Source organism: Cydia pomonella, chromosome 4, assembly GCF_033807575.1.
Source record: "Cydia pomonella isolate Wapato2018A chromosome 4, ilCydPomo1, whole genome shotgun sequence".
Lineage (NCBI taxonomy): Eukaryota > Metazoa > Arthropoda > Insecta > Lepidoptera > Tortricidae > Cydia > Cydia pomonella.
The window spans coordinates 4,419,418-4,437,972 of record NC_084706.1 but is presented as its reverse complement, the minus strand read 5'-3'; the positions used below and the strand labels follow the sequence as shown (position 1 = coordinate 4,437,972).

Here is an 18,555-nt window from a genome sequence, read left to right as displayed (position 1 = left end):
TGCCTCATGTAGCATGACAGTAAGCTAGTTGTCTCTAAAAGAGTCGACTGCAGTTAAATAAAACACAAACAAACTGTAAATCATGTTTTCATTGCCTACTTATGTACAATAACAACTATCTATGGTTTAGTTATATTATGTAAACATTACATTACTTTTGGAAGGGATAATAGTCCAAGCCAGAATTATATTTAAATTTGTAAGTAAAACGATTGACCTGAGTTTTTCCAACTTCTATCATTTTCTGGACTTCTTTTCGATAAGCAGGGGGCAACAGTTCTGTCTCCAGGGTGCACTTATGATCGCTGTCTGTTTGAATCTTGTACACACGCTGCCGCACGATATCTACATCTCTGCTATATTCTTCTTTCAGATCCGCTACAGCTTGTGTCGCTGTGTCAATTTTGAACACAAAATAGTTTGCTTCTCGATGAACTAAACCGTGAGCACTTGTTTTGTACGGCATTGCACGAAAACCTAAGTTCTCGATATCTCGTATGATACCTCCTCGATTAAATATGGCATGTGAGACACGTTTAAGTGCAGTTTTCAATTCAGGTTTTGGCATAGCGCGTAACATTAGCGCTAATTCATAACTTGGCATTTTAAAAACCTGATTAGTATGGAACTGATTAGGGAGACAGTTTATTAAAGTACTAAAGTAACCTAAAAAATTAATGGACGGGCCGACTGTCACTTTTGTTTTGACAATTGTTTTTTTGGTGGTTCAAATACTTGGATTTTTGCCGTTTCATAATGTCAGTCCAGACGGGATTACTATTATGAACATAATTAAGAGCAAAAAAATAGGCGTCATCTCATTTAGCGTCCACATATACTTCTTTTACTCTTTGCACATTAGTCCCGTAGCACTGGCTATATTTTGAGCCCTAAGTTAAAAAAATATTTAAGTAAATTATTTTTTGCGTACTTTATCAGATCAGGGAGCCTACCGCGAAAATCGAAGTTCATCAATTGCGGGCATTTTTCTTTGTCACTCTAATTTGGTCCTAGTGAGAGTAAAAGAGAAAGATCCCCGCAATTAGCGAATTTCGGTTTTCGCGGTAGGCCCCCAAACCCGGTTTCGGGCCCGAGAAAGAGTATTTTTCCGTTTCGCCAAATATCAGCACACCGTTTACAATATTTTTGACGAACTTGGATTTTCGAACATCGAAGTTCGTCAATTGCGGGCATTTTTCTCTGTCACTAACTATGTTTTAGTGAGAGCAAAAGAAAAAAAAATCTAAAGAGAAATTTGCGAATTTCGGTTTCCACGGTAGGCCCCCAGATCCGCCCGTCTGCAGTGTACTCGACCAAACATAGACAAATCTGTGAAATTTATTCACTCCACATTGGTGACATTGTTCTTACTGTCATGGCCGTGGAGGCGTTAGCTTCGCTGTTTTCCTAATATTGTAGGATTTATTTTTGGCTTTCATGATGAAATCTTTTACTAAGTTTGTATCAGAATATTGTAAAACTTGGGAAAAATCAGGAAAAGAACAATTGTACGTATAAGTTGTTAATTATGTTCTACAGTCGATATGTTTGTAACATCTACTTACCGCATGTTAAAAAATGCGTAACCTTTGTTTATTAGCTTAATAAGCGTTTGTTAGTATGATCATAGGCAGTAAAATTGTATTTTGCTTAAGGATAATCTCCAATAATACATTCACGGCGATACATACCTAATGTATTTAGTCAAGTAGTTTCACAGTCATGGCCTATGGATTTCATATTTACAGACAGTTTATAGATACTACAGTATTATTCATATAATTATATTATTAGAAACAAATAAAATAATTGTTTATTTCAGTATTAAAACTGTGACACAATCTATCAAAGATGAAGAAAAGAGTCCTTTGTTGACAAAGTCTGGGAAGCTATCAGGATTGTCTGAGAACATTTACGATCTGCTGCTTTGCGGTCTGCGAGGGGCGCTAAAGAGAGATGCTGTTTTGTCTGCTCTCCAAGAAATATGTGTCAGTATGATGTGTAATATTGATTAGTTACAACAAGAAGAAAAATTAATAGTGATTTTTTTTTTACTTTAACTGCCATGTGACGGTAGCGAAACAAACAAGCCATATATTTTGACTAAGGTGTAGAGTTATGGCTTGTAGAGATAGAAGCTTGGCTCTACAAGAGATCTGATAACTTTTTGACAGTGTAAGCCTTATAGTTTTGTCTCGGCAATATTTTACATGAAAATGTTTTTGATGGGTTGCAAATCACAGTTGTTTCCTCATGTTGGCTGGTAGAATTGATGTTTAAGTGATTATTTTGAATGATAAATATTTAATAACATTTATTTGAATTTGATTTGTAATGTAATGTTAGTATTTTTTTTTAATACCATATCTGTGGCAAACAGGTATATGGCCCACCTGCTGGCAAGCAGTTATATTTAGTATTACAATGGTGTGGTGAACATTTTTATTCCACTCAAAGGCACAATACCCTCACAACACTCAAGATTCCAGCTATCCAATCACTCACTATGCTTGTCTTTAAATTTTGTCACCTGTGTTTGCTCGGGAATTAATTTTAGCATGAGGGATGTCACAACAAATTAGACCCCTTGTAAAACAAGTAACTATTTCTAAACTCTTTATGCTATAATATTTGCTAAAAAGTAATTGTTATGTGGTATTTTTTAGGCTTTACATGCAGATATACCATCTATAGTACTGGATGTGGTGTGTGTACTTGATGCAGAGACCTGTTCAGACATCCAGAGTGAGGAGCGCTCAAACTTCTGCTATATTGTCAGGGAACTGGAATCATTTATATCTGAAAAACTGTTGAAGGAAAGACTGGAAATCGATACCTTGCAGGATGTTGGTACATTAAAAAACAAAAACTTTTACACCAAATTTATCAAAATCAAGACAAAGTTGTAGTAAGTATAGATTTTAATTCACCCCTAAAATACATTTGAACAAGATTTATTTCTGTACATGGGAAGAAGTTGATAACTCAAGATATATAAAATTGAGGAAATTTGAACTTAAACAATGACATAAGAATCAAATTCTTAAGTTATGCTCTCCCCGCTGTGTACGGATTTGCAAATATGTGAATTACGTATATGTCCTTATGCTGCCAACAATCAAATTTTTATACATGTACATGTTTATGGCAGTTTTTGCTTTTGTAATGTGTAGTATAAAAATCACTACAATAATAATCAAATCACTAACATATTTTCTGTATTGTGGGTAATTTACTTGTGTATTTGGTTTGAGAATAAAAATACGATTATGTCATAATAATGTTTGGGTTTACATAATTTACTATGAACTAACCTTGTAAATTATTGTTTCTTTCTCAGTTACAAACAGCGTAAATTTAATTTATTCAGAGAAGAAAGTGAAGGATATGCAAAATTAATTGTAGAGTTAAATCAAGAGGTGACTGAAGAAACAGAATGGAAAGGTTTATTAGAAATTATTCAATCACTTATAGGTATGTAAGAGTTTAATTTGTAACATTTATAATATAAGAAATAGAATTTTAAGACCAGGTAAGTTATTTATTTGCTGAATATGGATTAACAATATACTATGTCTAACGAATTAGAACATAAAATAGAAATAAACACTCCATCACTACTACTGATAATAATAATGCTCGTGCGCACGCTGCGCTTGCTTATCTAGATAGTTATCTATCCCTTAATGCACCTGTGTTTTGTTTTGATCAGTTCACGCTTGCAGATGTAATGATGGCCCTAAAACCATTAAAAAGAAGCAGTCTAGTGATGTCAACGATATGTCTACATACATTTTAGTTTATTTACCTCCAATTGTGGTCTCTTTGCTACTTTGTCTATTCAACGAGTGTGTTAAAAGTGGCATTTATCCCAAACCAGTAAAATTATTCAAAGTGCAGCCCATTTATAAAGGCAAAGGTGACATGGATGCACTCAAATCATACAGACCCATATCCCTAATACGTATAGTGACCAAGGTATTCGAGCGTCTGTTGAGTGGTAAACTGATGCACTACTTTATTAGCAACAGTCTACAGAACCCGCAGCAGTACGCCTAACAGCCTTGGCGGTCGACTGCGGAGGCGGCGCCAGATGTAGTGCGGCGAGTGACTGCGTATCTCGAAGCTAGGCGACATGTCGCAGCTATATTCTGCGATCTGCCGCGCGCCTTTGAAACAATTGACCAGACACTACTTATCGCAAAGTTATCGTGTTATGGAGTCAATGGATCCTTCATTGAAATATTAAGGTTTTTTCTTGGGGAACGAAAACAAACCACTTACATAAAATCATTCAATTCTAACCTTGAAGAATTGGGTGACAGTGCTGTTCCACAGGGCCAACTGAACATGACACAACACAACTTAATGATCAGTTGGACACATTATTTTTGACTTTTGAAGTGATTATTGTAAAAAGTATTTTACAAGTGATTATTTTTTGAAGTGATTAAATGTATAACGTGTCCCCTTAAAAATACATATATCTTTTAATTTTAACTACTAATCATAGTAGTGGTACCTACCCAAAAAAAAAATGCAATAAGTTGATGCTGTGTTTCTCATTTGCAGGTTGTTTCAATTTGGATCCAAACAGAGTTTTAGATATTATATTAGAGTCTTTTGAGGCTCGTCCCCACCTAGACTCACTATTTATACCCTTAATCAAGAACTATATGGGTGACCCCCAAGTTATATCGGAAGTTTTAGGATTCAAACTTGGCAATATGGAAGTGTTAGATAAATATGAAGAACCACCACCACTCATGACAGTTATAGCACTGTTATTACAACATCAAGTTATAGCTTTGGATAACATCTATCCTTGGGTAAGCATTGTTGTTAAGTAGGTATGTTTAAATAAGTATCAGAAGCATGTAATGGATGAATACAGGAGAAAACAGTATGTGGGGGGGTCATATGAATTCAAAGGCAAGTGGGAGCTGAATTAAGTTGCTTTTGTCTTCAAGTGCATGTAAGATAATAATTGTCTTAGCCAATAGAAATAAATAAATATTATACGACATTATTACACAAATTGACTAAGTCCCACGGTAAGCTCATACATAGAAAACACCCATGACTCAGGAACAAATATCCATGCTCATCACACGAATAAATGCCCTTACCAGGATTTGAACCCAGGACCATCAGCTTCGTAGGCAGGGTCACTACCCACTAGGCCAAACCGATCGTCAAATCTTGAAATTGATTAAGATAAATTTCCGAACCATTATCATATATTTGGCCTATAAAACCTTTAATTGGTTTTGTTCCCAAAACCGTTATTGTTAACCGGTTTTTAGGAGAACATTTCCATTAAGTTCTTGTCAGAGTAACCGGTTTAGAATAATAAAAACCGGTTTCTTCCTATGTCGGTGTCTTTGTTTACGCGGCACACCACCAGGTCGGCCGGCTGTCTCGTCGCTCGTCGAATAAACTGGATTATTTAGGTTACAACAAAGTTCTTAAAACGTTCGCGTTCTTATGAAAGTTCGTAGTAAGACCGAATGAAACCGGTTTTTACCGCTATTTTTAAAAACCCGTTCCTAGCCTTGGTTACATTTACATACATAACTCTAAGCAAGCCAGAGGAATTTTTCCTTCTAAAGCCGTGGAACATAAAACACTTAACTTTTTATATGTATGTGCAAAATATGGGTTCATACCTCGGTTGTACTGTATTGAGCAGAAAAAAACATGTCAGCAGATGTCATCAGTGGTATTTGACAGTTATTACATAATAAATAAAACCGGCCAAGAGCATGTCATGTCATGTCACGCTCAGTGTAGGGTTCCGTAGTTACTCTTCCGTCTCAATAAGCTAAACTGGAGCTTAAAGTATAGTAAATTGTTAACCAAGGGATGAAACGGTACCTTTCACGCGAGTTAAACGAATAGGCAAATTTTCATAATCAGTACCTAATTAAAGTCTTTTTACTATGAAGGGGAAACTTTTTGCGATAACTCAAAAACAGCTAAACTGATTTTTTTCATATTTTTTGGACCTATGGTTCAAGAGTTAGGGGGGGGGGGCACATTTTTTTTTTCTTTCGGAGCGATTATCTCCGAATATATTCACTTTATCAAAAAATGTTTGTTCAAGACCCCTATTAGTTTTGAAAGACCTTTCTAACGATACCCCACACTGTAGAGCTGAAGCAAAAAAAAAAGCAGTTTATAGCATGAACAAAATACAAAGATCTTATGCATTATTTCATAAAGTCTGAGATAGGATGTATTTGTATTCCAAACTTTGTGAATTTGAGTGCCTGGTGCCTGCCAGAAACTAGTTGTAATATTTAATTTTTTTACAGTTGCGCCCTGACGATATGATAATGGCTAAAGAAGCAGATAAGGAATTTAAAGATGTTCAAGAGTACATACGCAAGATTAACATTGTGTCCACTAAAGGACCACAGGCCAATGCTCCCACTGAATTCGTTGAAGATAAATCGGATCCACAGGTAATTTAATCTGTTCTATGAATCATGTGTGCAGTAAGAGTGTGCACTTTTGAATCCAAAGGGTTGCAGGTTCAAACCCCTCTTCATACTACTCAATACTGATGACTTTTATGGAACTTATGTACAATATATCATTTTCATTTGATATTTACCAGTCACTTCTCGGTGAAGAAAAACATCGCGAGGAAACCTGGGTTAAATAAATAATAAAATCATTTATTAACCAACAAGATGAAGTTAACATATTTACCAAGGGTCCCTACACTAGGTGAGACCTGTATCGCGGGGAATCAGTTAGATTTCTACAGTATCTGAATTTAGTTACTTAAGTCTAGCATGCAAGTTACAAAAATTACTAAAAATTCTACTTAAATATTTGTGTACATTATAAAATAATACTTAGTATAGCTTCAGTCTCCACGTATTTAAGTGATAGCCTTCTTTTAATAAGACTAGCTACTAGCTAGATTGCTCTGAAACTTAGTACTTACAATAGATAGGATAAGGTATATCTATGCCTGTAATAAGTTTATATAGCCTCAGATACCGTAGTTAAAAATATACAACGAATTTATATTTTTGCTCTATTTCGTTTGTTTTATAAGCTGGAGCTATATAAACTAATTACAGGCATAGATACAGGTACTTCATGTCATTGAATGTGAAAAGTTTCATTACAATCCAACACGTAGTTTAGTAGAAGGTGAAATTCGGTCGGGCTTGCCGTGGACTCTTAAGCTGCAATACTATTTCTGAACAAATATTTTTCAAAGATTTGTATCACTCATTAAATACATGCCCAAACGTCATTACGCAAAAAAACAGCATGCATAAAAAATATTTAAGTACTTCATACTCAATGTATGATGAACACCTTTCATTCGTGGCTTTTCTAGTGCCCTAACCTAGGACGGTCTTTAATTATTATTTAAGAAAATGTCAATGTCGACGATTTTGTTCCTGACGTATTTTTTTCCAAAATTAGAAAATATACCTAATCAGGCAGGTCCACACAGAGCAAACATACGCGCGAGACAATTTCCTCTGTGTGGACCCGCCAAACCTTAATTACATATGTTAAGGAAGGTCTTACAGCCATTTTTGCGTCAACGGGATAGGCGGCCGCCCTCGGTGCCCCGTTTAAGAATTTCTCTGTAGATGTTTTGTACTCGTAGGATTACTGGGGCAACCAGAAGCTGGTGCTGAGCGAGGCGCTGCTGCTCGTGCAGGCGTGGCGCGAGTTCGCGGCGCTGGCGGCGCGGCTGCCGGGCGGGGGGGCTACCGGCGCCGAGCGGCCCGCGCGCGCGCTGGCCCGCATGCTGCACGCCCTCGTCGAGCCGCTCTACAGGAAGTGAGGCACATCACGTAGGATTACTGGGGCAACCAGAAGCTGGTGCTGAGCGAGGCGCTGCTGCTCGTGCAGGCGTGGCGCGAGTTCGCGGCGCTGGCGGCGCGGCTGCCGGGCGGGGGGGCTACCGGCGCCGAGCGGCCCGCGCGCGCGCTGGCCCGCATGCTGCACGCCCTCGTCGAGCCGCTCTACAGGAAGTGAGGCACATCACGTAGGATTACTGGGGCAACCAGAAGCTGGTGCTGAGCGAGGCGCTGCTGCTCGTGCAGGCGTGGCGCGAGTTCGCGGCGCTGGCGGCGCGGCTGCCGGGCGGGGGGGCTACCGGCGCCGAGCGGCCCGCGCGCGCGCTGGCCCGCATGCTGCACGCCCTCGTCGAGCCGCTCTACAGGAAGTGAGGCACATCACGTAGGATTACTGGGGCAACCAGAAGCTGGTGCTGAGCGAGGCGCTGCTGCTCGTGCAGGCGTGGCGCGAGTTCGCGGCGCTGGCGGCGCGGCTGCCGGGCGGGGGGGCTACCGGCGCCGAGCGGCCCGCGCGCGCGCTGGCCCGCATGCTGCACGCCCTCGTCGAGCCGCTCTACAGGAAGTGAGGCACATCACGTAGGATTACTGGGGCAACCAGAAGCTGGTGCTGAGCGAGGCGCTGCTGCTCGTGCAGGCGTGGCGCGAGTTCGCGGCGCTGGCGGCGCGGCTGCCGGGCGGGGGGGCTACCGGCGCCGAGCGGCCCGCGCGCGCGCTGGCCCGCATGCTGCACGCCCTCGTCGAGCCGCTCTACAGGAAGTGAGGCACATCACGTAGGATTACTGGGGCAACCAGAAGCTGGTGCTGAGCGAGGCGCTGCTGCTCGTGCAGGCGTGGCGCGAGTTCGCGGCGCTGGCGGCGCGGCTGCCGGGCGGGGGGGCTACCGGCGCCGAGCGGCCCGCGCGCGCGCTGGCCCGCATGCTGCACGCCCTCGTCGAGCCGCTCTACAGGAAGTGAGGCACATCACGTAGGATTACTGGGGCAACCAGAAGCTGGTGCTGAGCGAGGCGCTGCTGCTCGTGCAGGCGTGGCGCGAGTTCGCGGCGCTGGCGGCGCGGCTGCCGGGCGGGGGGGCTACCGGCGCCGAGCGGCCCGCGCGCGCGCTGGCCCGCATGCTGCACGCCCTCGTCGAGCCGCTCTACAGGAAGTGAGGCACATCACGTAGGATTACTGGGGCAACCAGAAGCTGGTGCTGAGCGAGGCGCTGCTGCTCGTGCAGGCGTGGCGCGAGTTCGCGGCGCTGGCGGCGCGGCTGCCGGGCGGGGGGGCTACCGGCGCCGAGCGGCCCGCGCGCGCGCTGGCCCGCATGCTGCACGCCCTCGTCGAGCCGCTCTACAGGAAGTGAGGCACATCACGTAGGATTACTGGGGCAACCAGAAGCTGGTGCTGAGCGAGGCGCTGCTGCTCGTGCAGGCGTGGCGCGAGTTCGCGGCGCTGGCGGCGCGGCTGCCGGGCGGGGGGGCTACCGGCGCCGAGCGGCCCGCGCGCGCGCTGGCCCGCATGCTGCACGCCCTCGTCGAGCCGCTCTACAGGAAGTGAGGCACACCACATACGCACCGATGTGTGGTGTATTTGGTGTGATTGTACACACTTTAGGGGAAACGATAGTTAACCATTTTTCCATACAAGCGTTCTCGACATTTTCCTCTCTAGATTTTGGCCTTAGATGAATATTTTTTTGTGACGTTTTCCTTATTTTAATATTCTTGTTTTTATAAGAACTAGTTTACTTCAAAAGGCGCTAAAGACGGTCAAGAAAATGCGCCGTAAACAGACGCATAACATACAAAATCGGCAACAATAAATGCAAAAACGAAAACAGTCGGGCACATATAATTCCTTTTTCATTTCGTTCCCAAAATTTCGTTATATTATGATTGGTTAAATTTTGAAGGGGAACAATGTCGAGAACGAAACCTCTATTTCTGAGATTTTTACGACGAAGATATTTACCTAAAATTCTCAAATTGGAAAAGCTGGTATTTCCTCTTAACCGCTTAATTTAGTTGACTGCTTCGTATTCGATTTGTTACTGAAATTCCAGTTCAAAACAGAAAACTTTAAAAAAGTGTTAGGTAAGCGGTTATAACACTGGATGCGATTGCACGTCAGTTCTATGTGTGAGCAGGATGTCGCTATAATACGCGCATAGCGATGTCTCGCTCAAACGGTGATTTTATGTGACGACTGGTTTGGCCTAGTGGGTAGTGACCCTGCCTACGAAGCCGATGGTCCCGGGTTCAAATCCTGGTAAGGGTATTTATTCGTGTGATGAGCATGGATATTTGTTCCTGAGTCATGGGTGTTTTCTATGTATTTAAGTATTTATATATTATATATATATCGTTGTCTAAGTACCCTCAACACAAGCCTTATTGAGCTTACTGTGGGACTTAGTCAATTTGTTTAATAATGTCCTATAATATTTATTTATTTATTATTTATTTATGTGTTTTGCACTTGTTATTTATTAATATGACAAGGTATTAATCATAAAATCAATAAATTTTTCGCGTTTTGACTCCATCAAAGTGTTGATGATTCTACCGATTTCGGGGTTGGATAAGACACGGCTAGTATATGAATTCCATATTACGATCACAGACAGTGTTCGGTGGAGTATCCGACCAATCTGCAAAGAAATATAAATTACCACTAACCAACTATTAAACAATATGAACACTACACTATGTACAGAACAAACTACAGTTAAGTATTAAATCTAGGAACTTATTGTACAACTATATGATACATACTACAATTTAAGATTATTTTTAGCTAGAAATTTATTCAAAATACCATAATACGGAGTAAAAACTAAAGTTAGTAAAAAGTTTATATTTACTGGACAGCTAATCTCACGAGGAAGAAAATCATATATAGGATAACGTATTTTAGGACACTGCAATTAAATATGATTTGTAGTACCCTCGTCCAGTCCACACTCACAGATCGAGCTGTCCCTTATCCTCATTTTAGCCAAACGCACAGGGGAACAAATGAATCCAAGGCGAAGCCCAATAATATATGACGTGATTAATTTTGAAAACCCCTTGTTCTTGAAAAACCATGGTCTAACTGGGATATATTGGTTGCAAGCTACCATAATGTATGCTACTTCCAGTTTTATAAGACGCTTGTACATACGGACGGCATGGCGTTTTAAATTATCTGTCATACACGTAGATGGCGCTAGTAGCTGTGGATGCGTTCAGTGTTATGAGGCCGTGTCGTACAGTTGCAATCGTGGCTCACAAATGGTCTCGCCGGAAGATCAGCGCTGACCTTCAGGTCAGCATTATGCTGAGACAAGCCCATTTCGTGGTAAACAATTTTAATATGTTTTAATCTTATTTCTTTTTGTAATATATATTATACTTCTCTATGTAATTTAAGTTCTACCACGATATAAATGATTTATGATTATGAAACAGCGGAGTGAGGTACAAATCGCATCCAGTGTGATAACCACTATTTGATATTACTGTAAATCTATTAACTTGGAAAAGAGCCCTTGAGGCCTACTTGCAGAATACATTTTTGAATTTGACAATATTTTGATAATATATTATTTTTCAGACACTGTCGAGTTGCCCCAAAGATCATGGGCACACCCATCCCGCCGCTGACGTCTCCGTTGGCGCCTCCCGCGTGCGTCACGTTCGAAGACATGAAAGAGACCGTCATCCCTGCATTAATCCTGTTGGGGCCTTCGCTCCATTATGATCCCATTTTAATGTACAAAGTAAGTCAAAAAATCACTTAGGTACGTGTACGAAATCGCGGACAGAGACAGAGTACCTTGGATTCATTTTAAGAGGGAAAATATGGCGCGCCGAGCGAAACTTGTGAAGAAGATGTGCCCGTCGCGCGGGTTTTTACCTTTTATCTCGATTACTCTGAAAATATACTTATGTTAAAAAATTTGTTCGTTAAATAGGGATCTACTCAACCACCACGTTAGGGGTCCGCTATATCACTAGCTATTTTTATATTAAAGTATACTGCTATGGTACGCAGGGCAACGAGATACATATTAAAACATATGCTACTTAGTAGCAGAACTCGCGGTATTTTTTTCAATTAAAATAACTTCTATAACCCCTGTTAAGTCCAACAAGCCCTTGATCATTTGTTCATTGTTTGTCCTTATCTGTCATTTGTTTTTGTTAGAAAGGGACAAAATTTAACAAAGGTTGGCTAAGTTTTATGAATACGGAATACGGGGGTATGTTTGGTGACTACTCGATCTTCATCGAATCATAGAATAGAACAAACTTAGTTGTATATTTGTTTTCAGATAATACGTATATTGCGAACATCGCGTTCGCTTAAAGAAGATCCCTTGCAACATGAAGCCCTCACTGTGCTCGACGCTGCCATATTGCCCTCGCTCACCCTGATGGAGGGCAATTGTTGCATGGCCGAGGAAGTTTACACCCTGCTCAAACTCTATCCTTATCAATGCAGGTAAAAAAATAATACTATAGAAGACTGACTTGAGCTCAAAAATAACCATACGGCTACTGTGCTGAAAACGGATCGACTGTGCCCGGCGGAATTTGACATTTGACAGCTTTAGTACGACAGCGGCCTTCTGTAGCATAACATGTCAGCCCATATAAAATATTGACTCAGAAACCCACATAAAATGCTCTTGTGAGCTAAAATGGTGTTGCAACATGGCTACGCATATTTGTTTATCGTAGAATAATCATTTTATTCGTAGTAACCGTCACAATTACCCGAGAAACCATTGGTCGGAACGCAATGGGTCGAATGATCATTTGGAATTAATATTGATTAGCAAAACTTATTTATGGCTAGACTAGGACATGACTAACCTACACAACAACTTTTAGTTTGAGTCTGATAAACATGGTTCTGATACATTTAATTATCTACTTATTTTCACTAAGATAAATGACCATAAAATCTTATACCTTTAAACGAGCAATTCTTGTTCATACATATATCTTCTATCTATATATGTATGTATATAAATGCACGTGTTCTGACTGATTGACTGACTCATCAAAGCAGAGCCGAAACTACATATGCTAGAAAGTTGAAATTTACACACGAGGTTGCATTTATAAAGTGTACAAGAGCTAAGAAGCGATTTTGAGAAATTCAACCCCTAAGGGAGTTAAAAAGGGGATGAAAGTTAGTATGGGGTTCACGTTTTATTTTAAGCTAGCAGGAATTCTAAACTTCGTAAAAAGGTATATTAATAAAATACAAGAAAACAGATTAAAGCGTTCTTGCAAATTCATCCCCTAAGGTGGTGAAAAGGGTTTGAAAGTTTGTATAGAGATCAAAAATTTTTTTGAGTGTGGGACTTGAAACTTCCGGTACATGGTTCCGGTTCATTGATCCAAAGTGACGGCAACATCGACCGTGACGTGAAAAATAGAATAAATGCGGGATGGATGAAATGGCGACAGGTCTCTGGAACAACTTGCGATCCACGAATGTCCCTTAAACTTAAGGGGAAAATCTACAGGACGATCGTGAGACCTGTTGTAATGTATGGATCAGAATGCTGGGCGACGAAAGTGACGGATGAAAGAAGAGTGCACGCAGCGGAAATGAGAATGTTGAGATGGATGTGTGGAGTGACGAGAAAGGATCGGATTAAGAATGAGTATATAAGGGGAAGTTTGAAAGTAGCACCGGTAGCGGAGAAGATAAGGAGTGGTAGGTTAGCGTGGTATGGGCATTTAATGAGGAGGGATGAATGCCATATAGGAAAAAGAATGTTAGGAATGAATGTTGATGGACGGAGAGCGGATGGTAGACCCAAAAAACGATGGATGGATTGTGTGAAAGAGGATATGAGAAAGAAAGGAGTGAGTGCTGAGGTGACGAAAGATAGAGGAGAATGGAAGAGAAGAACATGTTGTGCCGACCCCACATAACGTGGGATAAGGGCAGGAGGAAGAAGAAGAGGACTTGAAACTCTGTACATGGGCATATTATTAGAACACAAGAAAATAAATTTCGGCGTTTTTAAAAAAGAAAACTTTGGTGTCGCTTAAATAGGCTGAGAACTGGGCATGGCCGTTGTAATTCCCTAACATATAAATGGGGTTGGAAAGATTCTCCTCTCTGCGAGTGCGGCGAGGAACAGCAGACCACTGACCATATTTTCCAACGCAGTCCCCTTCACTCGTATTCTGGACCAGCTGACGATCTGGAGTCAGGCACGCCTGAGTTGGTTACCTGGCTTAGCGACCGCAAGGCTATACTCTGATTGCCTTCTTTATGCATGCCATACGATTAATAATAATAGGGGAATTGTGTTTTCTGATAAACCAATTGATTTCTATATAAAAATCAGTATAATAATATTGTTGTCCTACTGATTCCCTCACTATAGGTCTTTGTTACATAGACTTAAATCGACCGGGATATAAGCCGTGATTACATTTTATATTGTTTTAAGTTACACTAGGTGCCTGAAATAAAGATTTTCATTTCATTTCATTTAACTTCAGGTTTCCTGTCCATGTTGTGTTGTTGTTTTCATGATAGCCGCGCATGCGGGGCCGCCATTTTTAGGGTTCCGTAGCCAAATGGCATAAAACGGAACCCTTATAGTTTCGCCATGTCCGTCTGTCTGTCTGTCTGTCTGTCTGTCTGTCTGTCTGTCTGTCTGTCTGTCTGTCTGTCTGTCTGTCCGAGGCTTTGCTCCGTGGTCGTTAGTGCTAGAAAGCTGAAATTTGGCATGGATATATAAATCAATAAACCCGACAAAGTCGTACAATAAAATCTAAAAATTTAATTTTTTTTAGGGTACCTCCCCTACACGTAAAGTGGGGGTGAATTATTTTTTTCGCTTCAACCCTAGAGTGTGGGGTATCGTTGGAAAGGTCTTTCAAAACTAATATGGGTTTTCAAGAAACATTTTTTGATAAAGTGAATATATTCGGAGATAATCGCTCCGAAAGAATAAAAAAATGTGTCCCCCCCCCTCTAACTTTTGAACCATAGGTCCAAAAAATATGGAAAAAATCGTGGAAGTAGAGCTTAAGAAAGACATTAAATGAAAACTATAGCGGACATGATCAGTTTAGCTGTTTTTGAGTTATCGCAAAAAGTTTTCCCTTCATAGTAAAAAGACTTACTTTAATTAGGTACTGATTATGCAAATTTGCCTATTTGTTTAACTCGGGTGAAAGGTACCGTTTAATCCCTTGGTTAACAATTTAGTATACTTTAAGCTCCAGTTTAGCTTATTGTGACGGAAGAGTAACTACGGAACCCTACACTGAGCGTGGCCCGACATGCTCTTGGCCGGTTATTTATATTGAAAACATGCCGCCACGGGGCTGGGCGCCCACTGGACGAAATTTTTAACGTATTGCTTTGCTGCTCGAGGGGTTATTGTCCAATGTACTATTGTTGTCAGATACTGCCTGTACTCCCGCTGGAAGAACGAGTCTGGCGAGCGTCTGCCGGCGCTGCTCCGGGTGCGGGGCAACTCCCTGCAGCGGATCAAGCACATCATGAAGCGCGTGTCCAAGGAGAACATCAAGCCGCAGGGCCGCCTCATCGGCAAGCTGTCGCACGCGGCCCCGCAGTTCCTCTTCGACTACATGTTGCTGCAGGTACGATCATGTTAGCGGTAGTTCTAAAGAATAATGTCCCGCCGCCGGATTATCATTTCCAACTGGAACTAAAGCAACTTAGTTCGACGCACATTACAGAAGGTCTTGTTTGGACTCGTGTAACTTGTGAAATGTTTTAACTAGGGCTATCATTTTGATGTCAACTGTTAGCTGATATCCTGTTCTATCATTTAACAACCGACCGACCGGACCGACCGGTTTGGCCTAGTGGGTAGTGACCCTGCCTACGAAGCTGATGGTCCCGGGTTCAAATCCTGGTAAGGGCATTTGTTCGTGTGATGAGCATGGATATTTGTTCCTGAGTCATGGGTGTTTTCTATGTATTTAAGTATTTATAAATATTTATATATTATATATATTATATATATCGTTGTCTAAGTACCCTCAACACAAGCCTTATTGAGCTTACTGTGGGACTTCGTCAATTTGTGTAATAATGTCCTATAAATATTTATTTATTTGACAATAAAAAAAGTACAGGTCAACGACCTCGTTTTGTAAAATGTAAAAAAAATGTAAAAAAAGTAAATTTTTGAAGACCATTTTTATATTGTATATGTTATTAATTATCGAGTAATTGTGGAAGATTCTTTATGACGTTTGTGCTTCCAATTTATGCCCTATAAGCGTGTTTTAGATGTGCGATAGGTAATTGCGTAGATAATGGTACAATAACCAAGTGCAGTAGTGTATGGCACCATAAAACTTTGAAAGGGTGCAGTTTTAAAATGGTTGAGAAAAAACATAGGTATGGGCGGTGATTTGTCGATAAAATTCATCGTACTATACGTGGTTACCAGCTCCACTATACGTGGACAAACATGTTATATAACCCCAACACTTGTTTGGCTAAATGTCCGGTAATTAATGGATAACCTTCTAAACATCGACAGGGCACCTTAGGGTGGATCAGAATATGGAATTATAGGTCTAGTAAAAGTTTGATGGTTTTCGAAATAATCGAACTTTTCTTTCATTTTTAGTAGCTAGCACCATACTTCGCTTTAATCATCATCTAAGCAATATCTAAAATGTAAACCTACTTGAAAATTTGATTTGCCCCTGTCCGCCGCCATTTTGGATTTTTCCAAATTTTTTTTTTCACATGGTAATCTTGTGCCCCCAGGCTCGCCGCATGCCAAATCTCAGCGCGCTCGGACCAACTTGAAAAAAAAAAAAAAGTCAGCCATATTGAAAATTTTTTGATGCAGTTTTTTTTCTCTCGGGGCCCTCTATGACATTTGGTCGAGCACCCCCCACCTATCGCGCACCGTTTTAGAGTTGCCATACAAAGCTAAAGTGGCCATTTTTTCCGCCATCTTGGATTTTTTCCAAATTTTTTTTTCCATAGGCATCTAGAGGGACCCGAGATTCCGTGACCAAAATTTCAGCGCGCTAGGATCAACTTGAAAATTGTCCGCCATTTTGAATCCGCCATTTTGAAAAAAAAATGGCGGCTTCCAAAACTGCCCAGGGTCCTCTATGACATTTGGTCGAGCACCCCCCCACTATCTCTCACCGTTAAGGCGTGCTCTTAAACATTTTTCGACCCATATAATATAATAATATACACTGATGATTATTTCTAAAATGGTATAACACGTGCTATTTACATCTTTACAAATAAAGATATTGCTTAGATGGTGAGCTATTAAAAAAGTAAGAAAAGTTCGATTATCTTGAAAACTACGAAACTTTTACTAGACCTATAAACCCATTTTCTAATCCAGCCTAAGGTCGGTGGTTTGAAGGATATCCCTCACCGTACCCAGTGTGACTGTATTATAAATCCAGATCCAAACGTACGACAACCTGATCGGGCCGGTGGTGGAGTCGCTGAAGTACCTGACGGCGCTGGCGCTGGACGTGCTGGGCTGCTGCCTGCTGGAGGCGCTGGCGGCGGGCCGGGCCGTGCGCGGCGCCGCCTACCCGCCGTGGCTGCAGGCGCTGGCCGCCTTCGCCGGCGCCGCCTTCAAGAAGCACAATATCGAGCTCACCGCCCTGCTGCAGTTCGTCGCCAACCGCCTCAAAGCGCACCAGAGGTAGGAAACTGTCAAATTGAACTGGTAACCATGGTAACTTGAGGTTTAACCGGCTAACCCCGGGATAGTGGGATGGTGCAAATGGCGCTAACGGTGTTGAATTATTCTTATTACTGTGTTGTCATGGAAACCTATATGACCGTAGTCAGTTAGTGTTTCTGGGCATTTTCCGCAAATCGACAACCATTGTGCCTATTGTGAAAACCTATACGACCGTATCCGCCGTGGCTGCAGGCGCTGTTCACCGGCGCCGCCTTTAAGAAACACAACATGCACACGTCGCTGCTGCAGTTTATCACCAACAGTGCGATTCTCTCTATGTGTGAGATGTGACAGTCCTGGGATAAACTATACTTGGGACAGTCTTATACAGATCGATCTAGCCCCAATCTAAGCAATGCTATTACTATGTGTATGAGTTGACGATATTGCAAATATCCCTAAATATTATAAACGCTAGTAACTCTGTCTGTCTGTCTGTTACATCTTCACATTTAAACTGCTTAACCAGTTAAGATAAAATTTGGTATGGGGATATTTTGAGGCCCCGGGTAAGGTAAGGACATAAGATAGTTTGTATCAATCATCATAATTCCAAACAAACAAAGTCGCAAGCAAAAGCAACTACCTTAATATATAAATACATACTTAGGCACATAAATAACAATAATAACATCCATAACTCACGAACAAATATTCGTGATAAACACACAAATGTGTTCCCTGGACCTGGACCTATTGTTATGGCGATTCCCATACCCCGTTTTTAGGGTTCCGTAGCCAAATGGCATAAAACGGAACCCTTATAGTTTCGCCATGTCCGTCTGTCTGTCTGTCTGTCTGTCTGTCCGAGGCTTTGCTCCGTGGTCGTTAGTGCTAGAAAGCTGAAATTTGGCATGGATATATAAATCAATAAAGCCGACAAAGTCGTACAATATAATCTAAAAATTTAATTTTTTTTAGGGTACCTCCCCTACACGTAAAGTGGGGGTGAATTTTTTTTTTCGCTTCAACCCTAGAGTGTGGGGTATCGTTGGAAAGGTC

The 18,555-nt window shown here is 41.3% G+C and overlaps 2 protein-coding genes across 2 annotated transcripts in view; one reads left to right on the top strand and one right to left on the bottom strand.

Moving 5' to 3' along the window:
- Positions 1-71: 71 nt before the first annotated feature.
- Positions 72-837, bottom strand: LOC133516907 (small ribosomal subunit protein bS6m). Its single transcript, XM_061849945.1, has one exon. It carries the CDS (start codon positions 602-604, stop codon positions 152-154), a length of 453 nt encoding a protein of 150 aa, XP_061705929.1. The 5' UTR covers positions 605-837; the 3' UTR covers positions 72-151.
- A 511-nt stretch (positions 838-1,348) lies between these two features.
- Positions 1,349-18,555, top strand: part of LOC133516908 (THO complex subunit 2) — a 55,761-nt gene continuing 38,554 nt past the window's right edge. The window contains exons 1-11 of the mRNA XM_061849946.1: positions 1,349-1,508; positions 1,823-1,988; positions 2,667-2,908; positions 3,341-3,474; positions 4,573-4,829; positions 6,318-6,467; positions 7,643-7,818; positions 11,415-11,580; positions 12,136-12,305; positions 15,250-15,448; positions 17,264-17,511. Of these exons, the coding sequence (XP_061705930.1) occupies positions 1,438-1,508; positions 1,823-1,988; positions 2,667-2,908; positions 3,341-3,474; positions 4,573-4,829; positions 6,318-6,467; positions 7,643-7,818; positions 11,415-11,580; positions 12,136-12,305; positions 15,250-15,448; positions 17,264-17,511 (1,979 nt within the window). The 5' untranslated portion in view covers positions 1,349-1,437. The remainder of the gene's footprint in view (positions 1,509-1,822; positions 1,989-2,666; positions 2,909-3,340; positions 3,475-4,572; positions 4,830-6,317; positions 6,468-7,642; positions 7,819-11,414; positions 11,581-12,135; positions 12,306-15,249; positions 15,449-17,263; positions 17,512-18,555) is intronic.